The 20289-nt window shown below is 35.9% G+C and overlaps 1 protein-coding gene across 4 annotated transcripts in view; it reads left to right on the top strand.

Moving 5' to 3' along the window:
- The first annotated feature begins 654 nt into the window (after positions 1-654).
- The window catches only part of TMEM67 (transmembrane protein 67), a 44156-nt gene continuing 24521 nt past the window's right edge, over positions 655-20289 (top strand). For 3 of the 4 annotated variants that reach the window (XR_014236358.1, XM_082363275.1, XM_082363276.1), the window contains exons 1-14: positions 656-1030; positions 2847-2935; positions 4594-4687; positions 5408-5507; positions 6975-7044; positions 7137-7211; positions 12183-12245; positions 13729-13883; positions 13998-14106; positions 14849-14935; positions 15259-15324; positions 17007-17163; positions 17539-17662; positions 19292-19397. Coding sequence is in view for 3 of the 4 variants with exons in the window: in XM_082363275.1 (XP_082219401.1) it covers positions 805-1030; positions 2847-2935; positions 4594-4687; positions 5408-5507; positions 6975-7044; positions 7137-7211; positions 12183-12245; positions 13729-13883; positions 13998-14106; positions 14849-14935; positions 15259-15324; positions 17007-17163; positions 17539-17662; positions 19292-19397 (1521 nt within the window). In the remaining variant the exon portion in view is untranslated. Of the gene's footprint in view, positions 1031-2846; positions 2936-4593; positions 4688-5407; positions 5508-6974; positions 7045-7136; positions 7212-12182; positions 12246-13728; positions 13884-13997; positions 14107-14848; positions 14936-15258; positions 15325-17006; positions 17164-17538; positions 17663-19291; positions 19398-20289 lie in introns of all 4 variants that reach the window. The other variant, XM_082363277.1, reaches the window with a different exon arrangement.

Below are 20289 nucleotides of genomic sequence, written 5' to 3'. Positions count from 1 at the left end.
TGGGGGGGGAGAACAAAATACAACAACAAAAGCAGAAGTGAAATTTAAATATTAAGAAATAACTTTTTCTTTTATGACCCAGAAACTGGCTTTGAAGGTAATTCTAAAATGTTTCGGGGCTAACAGCTTCCAAGAGTGCCCATTTTGAAAGACAACAATCATGTATGTGTATATTTGATTTTAAAAAATAAGTTCCTTTTTTATTCACAACTGGACTAAAGATCTCATTTTATAATCATGATGTTTATGCTTAAAACACAGAACATGGAAACACAAAGAAAGGTCTGTCAGGAAAGATCTGTTTTTAGTGCTTGAGCCAATCTTCCAACATTGCATATTTCAGATCAGTGCTTTTCCTACTTTTTTGACCAATGTATTTTGACAAATACATTGTTGGAATGTCTCCTTTAACACGAAAATGACCTAGTCTGTGTAAATTTTGATGTAAATATCATTTAACAGTTTAATGAAGCAATACTTAATTTGTGTGATAAAAATCAGATATTTTCTTTTCTGTGGTTATCTATTTCGCGACCTCCTAAATTGATTTCACGTCCCGCTAATGGGTCGAGTAGCAGTTTGAAGCAAACGGTTTCAATAGCCGGTCCCACCTACCAGGCTCCAGGGTTAGCTTGCCTCGAACTCATCCTTTCCCAGACCAGCCAGCTTCCCGAGGCTTTGGTAACCTAGCAACCAGGCAGCGCAGGCAGACACTTCCGGGCCGCAGTTGTCCAATCAGCTCTGCAGAGTTGTCGCGGAGGCTGATGGGGCGCCGGAGACTGCGCGGGCGCTAGTGTGTGCATCATGGTGACGGGCGGACGCGGGACTGTGGTGGCAATGGCGGCTTGGTCCACCTTAAACGCTGCGGGTGTGACTCTGGTCCTCTTGTTGGTCCTTCTTCGCGTCTCACAGGCTCAGACCTTCTTCTTCCCTTTCCGGCAGCCGGAGACGTGCGGCCACAACCAGTACTTCGATATCTCCGCGCTCTCCTGTGTCGCGTGTGGACCCAATCAGAGGCAGGATGCTCGAGGTGAGACGATCCAGGATGGGCCCTAGCCAAAGTAACACCTCCGCCTTGATGCTGTCCCCAGACCCCTCGTCACTAAAACATCTTTTCGTCTGCGGAAGGAATGTTTCAGAAAGGTTAACTGCCAACGCCTGAGAGGAGGGTTTCCTTGGAGGATTGAAGCTTGCACACAACAAGTGAGGTTGGGGAAACCCTGAGTCCGCTACCTCATAGGCTGTCGTAATTAATTTCTCGGCTCCAGTCCCCCACTCCTCATCCGGGGGGTCTTTAGGGAGGCACCTGGAAAGCTGACTACCGAAGGAAGAAAAATAGAGAAGTAATCTGAGGTGCAGAGGAACAGGTGACAGAACAGGTTAGGGAGGGAATGCAAATTAGCGCTTGTAAACTTTGATAGTTTTTGATCTTTTCAAATCCCAGAATTTAGAGCTGGAAGGGACCTTAACCGTAATCAGGTCCAGTCTTCTCGTTTTACAGATAAGGCAATGGAAGCCCAGATGAGGTCGTAATGTCTTCTTTGTCTTCTAAATTGGGGACGGGAAGAACTCCTGTCTCTTTGCCCTCAGTCTTGACCTATGTGTTTCCACTATACAGTCTGTCCGTAATATTATAGATTTCCTTAGGATTTAGCCCTTTCATTGTTGAATATTACTGATTGCCTTTAAAGTCTCTTTAGATTAAACTTAACTTTTTTTTTCTTGAGACGTTCATCATTTGGTCCTAGTTGTCCTCACTGAAACTGCTCAGAATAAGAGTTTTCCCATATTATAAAGTTTAGAATGTTTTTAATTTCGGTTTGGGCACCCAGGGTATTAACTTTCTGCCATCTTGAAATTTGATGTATCTTTATTTAAGTCATTGTGTAGGACAGGTCAGGATTCTCAGGTGAGGAAATATGAATGAGAAAGCATTACCCAGACTCTAAAGTGTAAGGTTCATAGTTATGAACCCTGATATCATAAGCATTCTACTACATGGATTCCTATGGGTGCTGTATCCACTTAATGCCTTCTTAGAGAATGCTGTCCTTACCTACCCAGCAAATTGAGTAGTGATTATCTTATAAAGTTTACTATCTTTCCAAACAGAGGAAAACAGTGATTTATTTGAATCGAGATAACTTTCCTAATAAGGTTTTGTTTTGACAAAGTAAATTTGAATTCATTGAATATATGTGTATGGTTGGATGAAATAGAAATGTAAAATCTCCCATAGCAGTTAATCAGTAGTTTGGTTATTAGTTTAACAGTTATAACTTAATAGTTTATTTATGCTTGCACTTAAAATGGTAGCAAACACAATACCTACTGTGTGCCAGATGGATTCTAAGACCTTTACAGATAATAACTAACTTATATTAACCCCGTGAGGTAGATACTGTTTGTTGTTCCAATTTTAGCAAATTGGAAGCCAAGGAACAGAGCAGTTCAGTACCTTGCTCAGGGTCACACAACCAAGTAGCAGAATCAAGATTAGAACCTACGCAGTACTGGCTCCACTGTGTTGCTTTTTTTTTTTTTAATATTTATTCATTTGGTTGCGCTGGGTCTTAGTTGTGGCAGGAGGGCTCCTTAGTTGCAGCTTGCGGGCTCCTTAGTTGTGGCATGCAAACTCTTAGTTGTGGCATGCATGTGGGATCTAGTTTCCTGACCAGGGATCAAACCCCAGCCCCTTGTATTGTGAACACAGAGTCTTAACCACTGTGCCACCAGGGAAGTCCCTCCGCTGTCTTGCTCTTAACTACTACTTCTTAAGAGTTATTAAAATTTTCCTATCTTGGAGTTTTATTTATCAAGGTCAAAATTGGCTCTTTTCTTTTTAGGAACTGTATGTGTGTGTCTACCAGGATTTCAGATGATCTCTAATAATGGAGGACCTGATATTACTTGTAAAAAGTGCCCAGAAAACATGGTATGGAGTATTTATTTTAAAAAATAATCATACTGTAAAAAATAATAAATTAAATACCTTTGTTTTTTAAACTACAATTTAATGCTGTACTCTAATATTTTCCCACAGATTTTAAAATTATTAAGCCAACTTTGTTTTTACTAGAGTAAATTTTGGGAGATCAGTGAAATTTTGCAAACTTGGAAAAAAACAAAGATATTGCTTTACTTTTTAAAACCTGAAATCTGAAAAAACACAAAGCTGTGAAAATTTGAGTGTCTTTATTTTTATTTTTATTTCATAGAGAAACTGAGTTATAAAAGCAAATATCAATAGATGAGTGAATGATACATATATAGAGCAGTTTTGCATGTGTGTATCATTTGGTACAGAGTGAGTTCAGTGTCTTAGATTTAGCGTCAACAGTTTTATATAATGATTCATGTTCGTAATGATATCTGAGTGATGAGTTCATGAAATGCCAGTTTCATCAGTAAATAGGTTAATATCTGTTGCTGTTTTGTTAATCATTTCATTATATCATAATTTTTGGAAAATAAGTAAATTAATAGTTACTATATATGATGATTCTTAATTAACAGAAATATATCTTTGAATCATTTTGGGTAATTAGGAGTCAGTGTGCCAGTTCTGCCTTTATAGTAATGTTTCTTCTCATTATTGTATTAAAAAAATTGAGTCTGGGAATTTAATATTTAATATATAAACCAGTCCTGGTTTATGACTAGTACTTACAGGTTTGATGATCATTTTGAAACTTTATATTTTTGGAAATATTGACCCTAGCTGAATTACAGTGATAAAAAGCTGCTAATATGAAATGGTGCCAAAGCAGATTTATTTTTCAGTGACATTACTAAGCTATCATAATTTTTAAATAGTCCTACATGTATAAATGTACTAATAAATATAGGAGCATTTCTTGATATATCTAGTCTTTTCAACCAAAACCTAAAATAATTTGTGGCATTGTTTTGTTGTTACCATTGTTTTCTATTAATTTTGGTTACATCCATATTTGTAATAAAATTACTGTATTTTTACCCCAGGTTTTTTTCTAAACCATATAATATTTTAAGCCCAATTTTTGATGATGTCATATTTTATCAAAAACCTTTACTAGTACAAACTATTAGTAGATAAAAGGAAAGATCTCATAATTTAAACAACTTTAAGTATATTTATTTACCATAAAATTCATCCATTTTAAATCATAACTTAATTGTTAAAAGCTATTGTATTTGAATTTTTAAAAATTAGAATAACTATTTTAGAACAGGTAAGACTAAACTATTAATTGGCTATCTGTTGATTAAATAGTGTTGAATTTTGTTGCATTTTTTCTTTGTAAATGGAAAAACTGAATGACAATATTAATTATGAGCGTAAGGACTCATTTAAATTGAAAATCATAAGGAAGAAAGAACTATTGCCTGGAGTTAATAGTAGTCAGTACTTATAGTAATAATGTATAGCTTAATTTTTGAATATAAGCACAAATTGTCTATCCAGGAAATCTTTATGTGGCTCATATTTGTATAATTTATTTGCATATCTCCTGCAAATTATACACTATTGTGGCTTTTTGAACTTACATGATCAATTAAGAAGGAGAACATTAATTAAGAAAGGGAAAATAATTTTTTTTTTTAATTTAGAAAGGTGTTACTGGAGATGGCTGGAACTGTATTTCTTGCCCTGGTGGTTTAACTGCAGAAGGAAAATGCCACTGTCCCACTGGCCATATTTTAGGTAAGAAGTAGATTCTAGAATGTGTCCTTATAGACTCTTTTTTTTCCCTGTTTTTAATGTACATTGTATACATTGTAACCACAGGAAATATAAGTGGTATTTTTTATGTAAATATTTCATACCAAAAACATTGTTCTCCAGCATACTTTTTTCAATTAATGGTATGATCTGTTAGAGCTACCACATTCTTTTTAATCCACTCCATGGTATTTCATAGCATTTTGCTATTTAAAATATTTAGATTGTTTTCTAACAAATAATGTTTTGATGAATATTCTTATGTACATGTTCAAGTGTTTCTGTGAGTTAGGTATCTGAAAATGGAATTGTAGTATTATAAGGTATGTGAATTTACAATGTTAATAGATACCACCAAAAGCCCTCTAAGTTGTGAAACTTATCAGAAGTCTGTGAAAATACTTGTTTCCCCAAATCCAGTGTAACAGGAACATGCAGGTAAGAGGTAAGAAGTTCTTTGAGGAAAATATATTAATTTATTATGATGATGATGATTTGGAAATTGGTTTCTGTATTTTTTATGTGGGAACGGGGAAGCCTTCACTTTTCGATACTTTATTATGGATGGTGTTTGACATGTCTTTATGCAAACAAGGTGTTTTGAGAATTACTAGAATAATAATTACACCTGGGTTTTATGAAGTGTATAGAAGCTTATCTATTGACTATGAGTTAACATCTTATTGTTTCTAAATTGTTTAGTGGAAAGAGATGTTAATGGAACGTTGTTGTCTCAAGCAACTTGTAAGCTCTGTGAGGAAAGTGAAAACTCTTTTACAATAGCAAATGCTTTAGGAAACAGGTAAGCGGTGTGCTGGGTGCTGACTTCATTAATGTCTTATATTTATGTAGAATCTGTGCCTTTCCTATCAGATTCCTTGCTCCTCACAATAACCCAAGGAAGGATAGAAATAAACAGGTAAAGAAGCTGAGGCCCAGAAAATGAGACAGAATAGGGTTTAATTCTTGTTGCAGTGTCTTGTTGGTTGTTTGACCTCGCTCGATAAGTCTGTCTCCTTGTCTTCAGAATGGGGACATACCACCCACTTCACAGGCTGTTACCACAGCTCAGAAACATACTTTACATACCTAAAGTTCTTAGCTAAGCACTACAGAGTAAGTGCTCAGTGAAAGGTAGCTATTTTTGTTTGTCATGTAATTTGTACATAATCTATAATATAATGCATAGTATATAATAGTAACTTTTATTTACAATCTACTTATTATATAGTAGGTACTATATATATTATATTACATAAAAATATGTTAATAAATGTGATGATAATTATCATAACCCGGGTATCCTGATTTATAGTCTTATTCTCTGTCACTTCCTGTTCCCTATTTATGCATGCATACCTGCACACCACACACACACCCCTCCCTTTCTTTAACTCAAACACATCATCCCTATTCCAATTCTTCAATTTTTTTAGACGCCTACATGCTGACCTCCCTCTAAATACCATTTTCTCTTCAGTTCCCAAATTTGAGACAGAAAATACTTGAGCAGTTTCTCCTGGGGATACTTAGTGTTGGATCATCTTTTCTCTCAGGCTGACCTAGGTTGTAGCATCCTAATACAGACTACTGGGTTGATCCCCTATTCCTCCCCTCTTATACCTCCCCAAGCCTAGTCTGAGTTCTGTGCTGTGCCCCAGCTCCTCCTCCTACCTGTTCTATTTTGTAAGTAATGAGTACCCATAGAAGCCTATCAGCGTCCCCACTAGTCCACTGCCCTCCCTCCCTCTATATCTTTCATTAATGAAAAATATAAAGTATTTTCCTAAAATAAATAAAGACGATGAAAGACTTTAAGAGTGTTTGTTGTAGATTTGATGAAGGTATAGATACTTGTTTCTTTTCAGCGTGTTACCTTTTTGCTTTGTGGCAGAAAAATAAGGAAAGTATATTCGATAATAACTACTTATAAAAATAGATTTGGTTTCATTTATATGAGTTTGTTGGGCTCTTTTGTTATTTGAGTGACTTAACCATCTTTGCTATTCAGTACTCTTTATTTTATATTACCTGTGGTTTCAAAAGAATATTCGCCTATTATTGGTTAATTTTATTTATTTATACCTTGCCTTGTAATACAGAGTAGTATATCAGCATTAATACTTTTAATATGTTTACTTTATTACAAGTAATTGCTTAGTTGAAGGAATCTATTCTAATCTAATCAGTTAGGAAGACAAGTTCTCAATTAAATTAGGACTAGTGTAATTTATTAACATTTAAAAAATTATTTTTGTTATATTGACAGGTGTGTCCAATGTGAACCAACATTCATTAATACCAGCAGGTCCTGTGTGTGTTCAGAACCTAACATTTTAGTAAGTCTAATCAAATTGGTAATGAATATACTTTTAAATTAAATTACTTATATTCTTCCATAAACTTTTTTTTTTCTTATTTATTAATGAAGACAGGGGGATTATGCTTCAGCAGCACAGGGAATTTCCCTCCACGTATGATTTCAGCTGCACGTTATGGAGATCTTGTGAGTATGCTTCAGGGTTTTTTTGTTCTATTGTTAAGGATATTTCTGCATTTCTTCCTTTGGTAATTAATTTGGGCTAAAATGAGAAACATTTATGTGTAAATCATTTTAAAACAGAAATTATCAGTTAATAAGAAACATTAGACAACAATTCAGCATTATAATTTATAAGTACAGTTGCTCTCTTCTCTACCTGAGCTCATTTCTTTTTCAGTGGATCTCAGAATGTTTAAGCTGGAAAGGTCCTTTATAGATCCTATAAAGAATGCAGTATAATATAGTTAAGAGCACCAGAGACTCTAGATTTGAACCCTGGATTTACCAGTCATTAGTTTTATACCTTTGGGCTTTCTAAACGTCAGTTTTATTGTCTGTAGGTTGGGTATAATAATACCTACCTCACAGAGCCTGTACATGGTAGTCACTGGAGATTTGAGGATTATTTGTATCTGGCCAAGTTCCTTGTTTATAGATGAGAGTGTGATGGCATATAGTTAGAGCTTTTGCAACAGAATCTGGTGATGACAAGATCTGGGATGTAAAATGGGAAGTGGATGAATTGGAACTGAAGAGGTCATCAGTCCGAGAGAATAGGAGTTAGATGACTAACTAGGAGTTAGTTAATGAGTAGAGCTTGTGTGGACAGGCTAGGATCTGGTTGCTACAATCGTCACTGAATAAATGGGAGTGACTAGGGGGGCTGTAAGGATAGCCGTGATGAGGGTGGAATCTGGAATCCTCATGAATAAAGCAAAAATTCCTCTCCTCCAGTATAGTCTTGTGGGATTACAGGCAAGTACCAAATATTTGCAGAAAAACAAATACTAAAATAGACATATACATAGGGAGCTTAAGATCATCCAAAAATTGGCTCATTTGTAATAAGATTTATGTTTTCTGTGGCATTCTTCTCCAGTCTCGGATTATAGTGACATATACCATTATCAAATTTGCAGGCCTTTAATTTTCATTTTTTCCTTTTCAAAATAAGTAAAAATAATTTTGCCAAAAATTCCAACAATGTCTCTTTTTCATATTTGGTCTCAGATTACCAGTCATTTAGAGGTCATGTCCCCTTCAGTCTCCTCCAATCTGGAACAGGTCCTCAGTCTTTCCCTGCCTTTCATGAACTCGACAGTTTTGTCATTTTACTATATATTTTTTTTTTTTTGGCCATGCCACACGGCTTGTGGGATCTTGTTCCCTGACCAGGGATTGAACCCTGGGCCACAGTAATGAAAACCCAGAATCCTAACCTCTAGGCCACCAGGGAAGTCCCCTAGCTCGACAGTTTTGAAGACTACAGGCCTTACAATCCAGAGGGTAACCCTCAACGTGGGTCCGTCCAGTCTTTTTTCATAATCAGGACATGCCTGGCAGGAAACCACAAAAAAGATGTGCTCTTCTCAATCCATTGTGTCACATCAGGAGACACGTGATGTCCATCTGTCCCACCACTGGTGATGTCAACCTAACCATCACCCCCTGCTGTAAACTCACCACATCTGCTATTAAGTTACCATTTTCCCTTTGTATTTGGTAGTATTTTTGAGGAGAATTTCCAGGGTTACACTTCTTCTTCTCTAAACCTTCTCTAAACTAAGTAGGTTTAGTTTCCACTGATGTCACTTGCCTTCAACAACCACTACTATGATGGTTGCCAAATGTTTCTATCATTCCTTCCACATTATTAACGTTCTACTGTAAGGAATTTTCCCTTCCTCACCTTTATATATTTATTTGTTCAGTAAGGACAGTATGGATTTGTGGGTTCCTGTTTTATTCATTTTTTATAATCCAGTATATGTATTATTTGTTTTGGTGCTCAAATTGTCATAGATTTGGCCATTATTAGAAGCCCCTTTGAGTTGGTTCCTGTGTCTTTTTGACATATCTCTATCATTCTTTGAGCATTTCCTTACTTTCTGGCACCATAAGATTTCCAGGCTCATCTTGTACTTTTCCTGCTTCAGCCCTGGAAACAGTTATTTCTCTAAGAAGCTCTTAAGGATAATATTTAGAAACCAAGCTTACCATGCTTAGTATGCCCTCTTCTTTTTTTTTTTTTAATACCTTCCTATTCTTTTTTTTTTTTTTTAATTTTATTTATTTATTTATTTTTGGCTGTGTTGGGTCTTCATTTCTGTGCGAGGGCTTTCTCTAGTTGCAGCAAGCGGGGGCCACTCTTCATCGTGGTGCGCGGGCCTCTCACTGTCGTGGCCTCTCTTGTTGTGGAGCACAGGCTCCAGACGCGCAGGCTCAGTAGTTGTGGCTCACGGGCCTAGTTGCTCCGCGGCATGTAGGATCTTCCCAGACCAGGGCTCAAACCCTTGTCCCCTGCATTAGCAGGCAGATTCTCAACCACTGCGCCACCAGGGAAGCCCAGTATGCCCTCTTTAGCAGACATAGCTAGAAAATATATACACACATTATGTATATACATACATACATCTCTAACTATTTCTGTATTTATCCTATAGTTTTATATAATTTTATAAGAGAGACATCCAATCCTCCTCAAGTAATATACCAGACAATCAATAAAAACTTTCCAAATATATGAATCAGTGTCTTCCCATTCCCTTTTTCCAAAAACACCTTACGTCTTGGTTTGTTTTCCCAACTTTAATTTTGAAAAATTTTTAAGTTGCAGAAAAGTTGGAAAAAATAATAACTGTGCATATATCTTTTAGTAGTTTAACCAATTATTAATGTTTTGCCACATTTTCTTTATCTCTCTCTGTGTATGTAAACGTATGCATATGCACGCATACACATCCATATTTTTTTCTGAGCCACTTGCAAATAAGTTGTAGCTGTATAACATTTCACTCCTAAATACTTTATTATGTAGCTCCTAAGAACAAGGGCATTTTTCTGGTATCACACCTAATAAGATTAAAATTAATATAATAGAATTACCTGATATACTGTTCATATCCAAATTTCCCCACTTGTTTCAATAAAGTCTTTTTGGCAAGGGGGACCCAGGATCAGTGAAAGACCCCACATTGAGTTAATCTTTTTAGTCTCCTTTAATTTAGAACAGAGAGACCCTTGTTCTGTTTTGCTTTTTGGGTTTTTTGGTTTTGTTTTGGGGTTTTTTTTTTTTTTTGCTTTTATGGCATTGACTCTTGCAGAGTCAAGGCCAACTTTCTTGTAGAGCATCCCACACTCTAGATTTTTCTCATGGTTAGACTCAGTGAAATGTCTTTTTGCAAAAATATGATATGGGTGTTGTGTACAGCCTATTGCATCAACAAGGAGCACATAATGTCAGGATGTGCAGTTAGTGGTGATGCTAAATTGACTGCCTGGTCATGGTGCTGTCTGCCACTTCTCTCCATTGTAAAGGTACTGTGACTAATAAGTTAGTCTGAGATTTTACTTTGAGACTATTTACGTATCTATTTTAGCAGCCATTGATGAACCTTACCTGAATCAATTATTAAATTGGTTATTTCAAAATGATTTCACAATTCTGTTGTTCCCTTTATATTTTTAGTTAGCAGTCTTCTATAAAGAATGCTTTCTTTTCTCTCTGTGCTTTTTTTTTTTTTTTAACTTTACTGCAAACTCCAGGTATCATGAGTGTGTTATAATCTGTCACTGTTATTCTTCTTTTCAAAGCTCAAATTGTCTCACATTTGGACTTCCCTTTGGTATAGCCCCTGTGTTATTTTGACATGTCTTTCAGTCTTTAGGCACTACCTTGGTTTCTCTATACTGTGTTCCAGGCTCAACCAATGTAATTATAATTTTAAATAGTCACGTAATACTCCAGTTTATGCATTGAAATTCATGTAATTGTATGTCTATTGACTATTTAGGTTTTCTGTTATTAATAATATTGCTATCAACCATTTTATGCACAAAGATGTGTTTTTCCTTTTGGGGAGATTATTGCCTTGAGACAAATTTCCTAAGTGTTTCTAAAAATTCCGTGGATATTGTTTTACAAAGGACCATACAACTTTATCACTGGCATTGTCTGTGGCTTCATTTTACATGCATTTGCCAGTACTGTTGTTATTGCTTTCCATTTTTACTCAGTTTTTTTGTGTGTGTTAGTCAACCTTCTATGCATAGGTTTTCTTCTTATAAAATGAGAATTTTTGCTTATTGAAGAGATGAAAATAATGAATTATGAAGTGATTCATAACTTTATTTTAGATTTCTTTGACAGTTGTGGTGTCACGATTCATATAATTTGGTTTTATCTCCGTTGTCCATGTTCAGAGAATTTATTCTGAATGGTGCTTCTCAGTGTCTCATTTTTTAACAAGATATGCAGATGAGCTTTACAGCAGTGGTGCTTAATTAGAGGCTTGTATCTGCAGCTTTCAGAGCACATGCATGCCTTGGTCTCATCCTAGACATTCTGTTTCATTTGGTTTAGAATGAAGCCAAGCATTTTCTGTTCTGAGGAAATTCCACAGTTGATTCTGATACCCATCATTGTTTGCGAATCACCACTTTGGAGATTTTACATATTAGTTACTCTGTATATCCCCAGTCTCCAGTTGCTTAGAAATCATTCACAAATATTTCTTTTTTATTACTTGCCAGTTTAATACAGTGTAATAATCCTAAATCAGTAAATGTTAACCAATACTAAGTCAGAATCTAGTTTTTCTTTTGTTTTTTTGCACTTTGGTTTTTGTTTTTTGTTTTAGTGAAATGGGCATAATAGTGTTTGGTTTTTTTTTTTTTTTGATTATAGACATACTTTGTTTCCTTATATCCTTTGCCTAAGTGATGTGATTTTGTAATTCAGTCCTATTTGTAATTACTGACATTGCTTAGAATTAATTCTTATATTCCCATTAGAATCTATTTTTCTTATAATATTGAGAAAGTAATGTTAGTTATTTCCAACTCAGCAATATGCATATTAATGTCTTCTAAACAGTGTAGGGTTAAGGAATTTCTATTTGAACTTAAAACTAAAATTCATCTTTTTGTTTACAGGGCATGTCTTTCACTTCAGAATGGTTTGCAGAGTATTTGCAATCATCAGCAGCTGCTTGTTGGGTATGTTTGAATTTCTAGAAAATAATTTTATTTCATTTCAAAGAATTGTGATACAATTTTTTCCCCAGTTAATAAAACTTTTCTAAGTAGATATATCTCCTTAGTCATTTTCTGTAAGAAAAATAAACCCTTTCTAAGTGGACTGAAAGAGAATACTAAAGAAAATGTTATTCATTTCACATTTCATTATTTGTAAATTGAATGTGTCCAAACTTATTCAGCAGAAATTGAATGTTAGGGGAAACTGATTCATACTATCATTTAGTAAATGTTTATTGATGGCCTACTGTATGCCAGGCCCTGTTCTCAAATCTTTAAGTTATCTATTTCAGGAAAAGGCAGAGGAAAAATCCCTCGTGGAATTATATTGTAAGTAAATGTTAGGTGGTGCTAAGTGCTATGAAGACAAATAAATCAGGATAAAGAGCATAGAGAGTGGAAGGTGGTGCTATTTTATGGAGGGTGGTCAGGACAGGCATCTCTGGGAGCGTGATATTTGAGTAAAGATCTGAAGGAAGTAGAAGAGAGCCTTGTAAATATCTAGGGGAAGAGTATTCTAAGCAGAGACTACAGCAAGTGCAGAGGTCCCAAAGCAGGAGTTCTCTGGTGTTCGTGCTAAAGAAACAGGAAAGAGACCTGAGTGGCTAGAGCAGAGTGAGCAGGGAAAGTGGAGAGATGAGTTCACGGATGAAGGGAGTGACTATGGTGAGGACTTGGAGTTTACTGGAAGGGATGTAGAGGATTTTGTGCAAAGGAAGACAATGGTTGACCTCAGGTTTTGACAAGATCACTCTAATATGGAGAGCAGATTTTGTTGGGGCAAAGACGGAAGCGGGGGGACCATTTAGGAGAGCATTAGAGTAATCCAAGTGAGAGAATGTGGACTCGTGGACAAGGGTGGTGCCATGGAAGTGTGAGAAATGTTTAGCTTCTGGATATACTTTGAAGATTGAGCCAATAGGATTTAATGATGAGCTGGATACGAGAAGGGAGAGAAAGAATATTACTGCAGTGATTTTTATTTGAATAACTAAAAATGGAGTGGTCTTTTCCTGAAAGGGAAAACTGGAAAAGAAGTTTGAGGGGCAAACTCAACAAATGATCTTATTTTGCTGTTGATAAACAAATCACTTAAAATGGATTAGATTTATATGCATAAGCTCTAATATAGGAACAAATTATTATTCTTTCAAAAATAATTATTCTACATAATAGCTTTTTAAAATGTCATGCTGTTAGTTCTTCTTTTAATTGCTTGTCTTTATATTTCCACCCAAAATTTACAGTTAAAATGTACAAATTATTTATCTGCCATATAGAAACTTCTTTTCTACTTAAATTAGAGGAAAGGTATTAAAAGCAAAAGAATATCCAAAAAAAGAATTTGCAGAATAGGTAAAGTTAAAACCGAGCATAATTTTTATATCAACTTTTGCTTAGGATGTTAAAGTCCATACATTTCTTTGTCATTGTTCTCTTGTAGGTGTATGCCAATCTAACATCTTGCCAAGCTCTTGGAAATATGTGTGTGATGAATATGAATTCTTATGACTCTACCACTTTTGATGCATGTCGACTGTTTCAGTTTATCTTTGAAAATACTGCTGGACTGGGCACTGTTCATTCTGTTTCATTTTGGTAAGGCTATTCTAAATGACGAACCATCATTTTGACAAAATTCAGTGCAATTACTTTCACAAATACATATTAAGAATTGTTCCCCATTATTAAAACAATTGTGATTGTTTATAGGAGACAGAATCTTCCATGGCTGTTCTATGGAGACCAGCTAGGATTAGCACCTCAAGTACTCAGTACTACACCTCTTCCTACAAATTTCAGTTTTAAAGGGGAAAACCAGGTACAAGTCACTATATTATTGAAAGATAACTACATTTTGATTTATAATTTTAAAAGGTAACAATATTACTAGTCATAATTCTTGATAGGCTTTTAAAACTTTAATTACTAAACTAAATCTAAATATTAGCTGCTGAGGAACTAAACAATATAAAGTTTAGCTGCCTTACTTGAGTATATGATACCTCTGGATTATGTCGTTATGGCAGCAAGTAGTACTTGTGCGGTTGGGAAGGACAGTGTTCATCACCAAATGCAAAGCCATCTCTGTCCTGTATCTCCACATGTTTAAAAACGGCTTCCAAAGATTGACTGGGATTCTTATGCCTTTCCTTAGCACTTCACAGCTCCAAATTCTTACCTCAACTTTTTGACCTTCTAGAATGAAAGAACAGATTTTTCCCTCCCCTACTCACCCCCCATACACACACACACACACACACACACACACACACACACACATTTAACAGGTTTGAAAAGAAGTTATCTGTCACCAGCACTGCCTCTCAATTCTGAAATAATAGTTTTTGTGCGAAAACCCAGTCCATTTATTTTGGTGTGTTTAATCTCTGGAAAAAGAAAAGATCAATCAACAATGAAAAAAATTTTATGGACTGTTTTACTGAATATATACTGTGGAAGTCTAAACTCTGAAAGTTTGTATAGACTGTTTTATGTAATATATATATTTATAGAGTTTCAGAGTATGTGACATTGTTTTATTCTTGTTTTTCTTTAATCAGAATACAAAACTGAAGTTTGTTGCTGCTTCTTATGATGTAAGAGGAAATTTTCTCAAGTGGCAAACTTTAGAAGGAGGTGTTTTACAGGTGAGTATGATTCGAGCTAGAGAATTCCTAACGTGTCTTATTTTTGACTGAGGCAAAGATGAGGAAAACACTAGATTATTGCTTGGATAGAGCATCAGTTGCTTGGTAGAGTTGATTTTTTTCATGTGTTTTAAATTGGAATTTCTTAAAACTACTTTAAGTTATGACTTATAACAAAGATGCTCCCTTAACTTTTCATTCCCTTGATACATTGAACGAGTATTATATAAAGTATATGTCCATGTTGAGTGTTGAGAACCCTTGACTATAAACAAAGAAAACATTTGTGAGAGATATTTATCAGTTGTATTCTTTTGCTGTAGCTTTGTCCAGACACAGAGACAAGACTAAATGCTGCTTATTCCTTTGGAACAACCTATCAACAGAATGTAAGTTGGAACTATTTTAGACAGTCTGTATTTTAGCTTCAGTTTTTCACATCAGCAATAATTGGAATATCTTTGAATTTTTGAAATTGGAAACTTTTTGTAGTAATGAATAATTTCACCGATTGATATAGTTTTTATTAATCTAATCAGCATGAAAAGAGCACCTTGTCATAGATAGAGTCTTAAACATCATAATCAATTGTTTATTTACTTCTAGGCATATAGGTCATAAAAATAATCTCTACTTTTGAGCATTTTAGAATAAAGCAAAAGTATTACTTCATTTTTAATGAACAATAAAGTGTTATCACTCCCTCCTCCCTCTACCCTCCAGAAACAAATAAAAATGCTTTCCTTTTCTCTCCCTCCATGCTTTCCTCCCTCCCTCCTTCCCTGACCTTCCTTCCTTTGGTAATGCATTTTAAAACTACAGTATGGTACAAAGGAATATTGTGAGCCATTAAACGTTTGAAAGAAATTCACTAGTCTACAAAAATACTTCTTGATAAAATGCATATACATGCGCCATAGAACAAAACTGTGCTTCCGGTTTTGTTAAAGCCACATTGAAAAATACTATCAGGGAAAACAGATTAGAAGAAGATAAACATTTTTAACAGTGGTTATCTCTGAATGGTGGGATTACAGGTGATTTTCTCTCTTTTTTATATTTTCCAAATTTTCTATCATGAACGTGAATTTACTTTTATTATCAGAAATGACTTCTATGTTATTTTTAAAAAATGCTATTGTATGTCTACCTTGGGCCAGGAGAATCAACACTTGTTAAATGCCTGCTGCTGTATGCTCAGCATTTTATCATTTTTATCTTATCTGACCCATGAAATAACTATGTGAAATACATATTATTTGTGTTTTATGAATGAGGAAATGGTGCTCAGTAAGATTAGGTAATTTACTCAAGGTGTTGCATCAAGTAAATGTTCTGTTAGGCTTGAAAATCATAGTTTTTCCATTGAACCTGGTTGCCTCTCAAGGAGTTCACAGCCAGTAGAGAAAACAGCTATATAGACAGACAAAGAATTGCAAAGAATGTGATGTGTTGTTCTATAGATATGAACAAGGTACCATGTTAGTCCAAAGGAGGGTTCATTAGCAGTTCCTGGGGAAATATAGAAAGGCTTTACAGAGTGAGTGATACTTGAGCTTGTAAAATGAATATGAGTTTGCCAGGAGAGCACAGTGGGGAAGGGAATGTCAAGCAGAAACACCATTTGCAATGTCAGAGAGATGTAGAATAGCATAGCATATTTAGAGACTGTAAGTAGATTAGTGTGACTGGACCATAGACAGAGAGGGAGCAGTGGGAGATAAACCTGGCTCTGTTAAGGGGAGCCGAATCATAAACTGCAGTGTACATCAGGAGAAAGAATTGGGACCTCATCCCATAGGATAGGAGTTTTTAAACCTTTTCACTGTACACTTACTGTTGAGAATGAATGGGCTGTAGGACAAGATCCAGGTGGTTCTTTACTGTTAGTTATTTTGGCCCTTATAAAAGAATCATACATAGTATTCATGTTTTGAAAGACACATGGAAATGTGTATAAACACGATAACTGAAGATATTTCATTTTACAATTAAAAAAAACTTTTAAAGCTAATAAATATGCTTTCTAATTTTCAATTTGGATACTTTCATTTTTCATTTTATTTTCCAGTGTGAGATTCCTATCTCTAAGATCTTAACTGACTTCCCCATGCCTACATTTTATGATGTGTACCTTGAATATACTGATGAAAATCAACACCAATATATTTGGGCTGTGCCTGTGTTAAACTTAAATCTTCAGCACAATAAAATATTTGTGAACCAAGGTAAGGCATCCATACATACCACTCTTTCTCTGAGCTGAAATCAATAAACCAGTCAACCAACATGATAATTTAATAAATCACAGATTATAAGAATTGTCATAGATTCTCTCTGAGTATAAGTTTCTATATAGCATGCCTAAAAGTAAAACAGTAAGGTTGCTGGTATATTTAGAATTTTTTACTAAATATATCAGACTTATTATTAAGAAATTATGTTATTGCTAAAAGTGTATCCTGAGAAAAATTAGTAGAACTGTGAAATCAGGGCTAATTTTAGTAGAAAAATTAGTAGAACTGAAAAAGTTCTCCTTGAGAGCTATCTTGAAGAATTGAAGGTATTTTTTAAATGCCATCTTTTTTTTTTTTTTATAAAAGACAGTAGCTCTGGCAAGTGGCTTCTGACTCGGCGCATGTTCTTAGTGGATGCACTAAGTGGAAGAGAAAACGACTTAGGAAGTCAGCCAAGATTAATTCGAGTCGCTACCCAAATATCACTGAGGTAAACAAACGTCTAATGCACTAAATGAGGCTTAGAGTATATGGGAAAATGTGGTAGTGAAAGTACTGACCTGTAATTATCAGATGAAAACAATAAGAACACCTGAACTGGAACAATACATAATGTGTTTTTAGATGTCCCGATAGATTGGGATACACTAATAGAGGGGAGAATTACGTCAGAAGAGATTAAGGACTTTTGCCAAAATTCATATTGTAGGCCCGTTCTAGACCTGCTAAATTAGAATGGGTTGAGAGGGGAAAAGTGAAGATCAGTGGGCTGAAGCAGGTATGTTAGAGCCTGCCAGGTGATTGCGATAGGCAGGCCTCCTCCAGCTCCATCTCCTTTAACAGCTACTGTTCTAGGTTGGCCTTCATTAATTATCAACACCTCACTCTTCCTAGGATACTTTTTTTAAAAAATAAATTTATTTATTTATTTTTGGCTGTGTTGGGTCTTCCTTGCTGCGCACGGGCTTTCTCTAGTTGCAGTGAGCGGGGGCTACTCTTCGTTGTGGTGCGCGGGCTTCTCATGGCGGTGGCTTCTCTTGTTGTGGAGCACGGGCTCTAGGTGTGCGGGCTTCAGTAACTGTGGCACGTGGGCTCAGTAGTTGTGGCTCGCAGGCTCTAGAGCACAGGCTCAGTAGTTGTGGTGCACGAGCTTAGTTGCTCCGCGACATGTGGGATCTTCCCGGACCAGGGATTGAACCCGTGTCCCTTGCATTGGCAGGCCGATTCTTAACCACCGCGCCACCAGGGAAGCCCCTTCCTAGGATACTTTAATGATGACCCTGCCTGAGGGTAGTGCCTTGCAGCCCTCGTGTGTCTTCTCCAGTGTGAGATTCCTATCTCTTAAGACCTTAACCAGCCTTCCCACTCCAATATTTTATGATGTGCACCTTGAATACACTGATGAAAATCAACACCATCTTCTTTCTGGCACTTCAACATACATTATTTTTTTCATTTTGATTTTTATGATAATCTTATGAGGTAGGCAGTACAGAAGTTTTGTCATATACCTTGCTGAAATCCAACTGTGCTGTTTTTAGCAGTCCCTCAATCTAATGTAGCATCCCTAGTGAAAACGAAATTGAAACTAGTCACGCCTGATTTGCTCTTGGAGAAACTATGCTGGCCACTGGTGCTTGGCATTTTCCTTTCTGAGTTTACAAACTGTACATTACTAATGCTTTGAATTCAGCAAAATGTACCCCATTATGTGCCCTAAACAGTATTAGATATGACACAGTATTTTGTTAAGAATTCATCTTCTTTGAAAATTAGGATATTATCTGCCTTCCTCTAGGCTTCATGTAACACTTCTCTTTTGAGTAGTCCTCAAAAGTGGTGCACAGTACTTCACTGATTTCATTTGTAAACTTCATAGGACCTAGATCAACAAGAGTTTCTAATTTGTCTCAGAGGTTATATTTCAATATAAAGTTTTGACCACTTCAAATAGCCTATGTTGTTACCATTAGTTTATGTTTGACCTCTAGTTTTTAGTAACTGGTAGTTCTGAGATCACCAAGACTATCCATATCCAATTCAGAAGAAACAATAAGTTAAATGTATGTTTAGGGGCCTAGATGTATTTATAACTAAAAATGAATTTTCTTTTAAACAGTATCCGCCTTGTACCCAACACAAAAAATGGAAATATCTACCCTCCCTTAATTACCATTGCCTACAGTGACATTGATATCAAAGATCCCAACAGCAAGTCTGTGAAGGTGAGTTCCTTGCTAATCATTGCCTCTCTATGTGTTAGTATAATGCTGATAGAGTTTGTATTATGGTCAAAAGACAATTAGTCCTTTTTAAAGTTTTAAATAAACATGGCACTTTATATAGTCAAGACTTAATTATTTTTTACTAATAGTGGTAAGAGGTGAGTTCTTATGGATCCTGGGTATAAAAAAGCAAGAATTATGTTTGTCAGTAGACAGCGTCACCAGCAGCTGGGCCTCCCTGTTTGGTATCCTGGGGTATGCTGAGCCATGCGGCATCTGCTCCCTTCCTCTTTGGCCACCTTGCTTCTGTTAAGATTTTGCCTCCTTGACTAACTAAACCAGGAACTCAGACCTTAAGTGGGCATGTGTGTTCCTCTTCTCACCAGTCTTGCCCACTTGATAGAGACACAATTCAACAGGCAGAACGAGAATCAAATTATCAGCTTTATAACTAGTAGCGCTGAAGTGAGCTAGAGAATGCAGTTTGGACCTGCAGCCAATTAGTCTTCTGCTGTTTCCCAACTCAGTTAAATTTAACCACAGAACTAAAATCCTCCCCTGCCGGGCAGGGCCTGTATATGGAAGTGATACCACGTACACACTGAAAACAGGCTACACCAAAGAGAATGAGCCTGGGAAAGGCCGAGCCGCACAACACAGTTCCTCCTCTGTACCTCGCCAGGCAGATGAAGCACCCTGCTTTGACGAGGGGTAAATGAGAGAGGGTAGAGATCAAAAGCAGGCTAATCCTTCTGTACTTCTTCCTCATTCCCTGTCCTCTCCAGAAACATGAGACTTGGAAGGTGAGCATTCCTTACCTCCCAAGACTCACTAATAGCTTTTAATTTCTATTATTTTACTTTTCTGAATTTTAATATTCTAGTTCTTCAGC

This window comes from Balaenoptera borealis (assembly GCF_965194805.1).
Source record: "Balaenoptera borealis genome assembly, chromosome: 17".
In the NCBI taxonomy this organism is placed as follows: domain Eukaryota; kingdom Metazoa; phylum Chordata; class Mammalia; order Artiodactyla; family Balaenopteridae; genus Balaenoptera; species Balaenoptera borealis.
The sequence above is the reverse complement of the archived record's forward strand: the minus strand, read 5'-3'. Positions and strand labels throughout refer to the sequence as shown.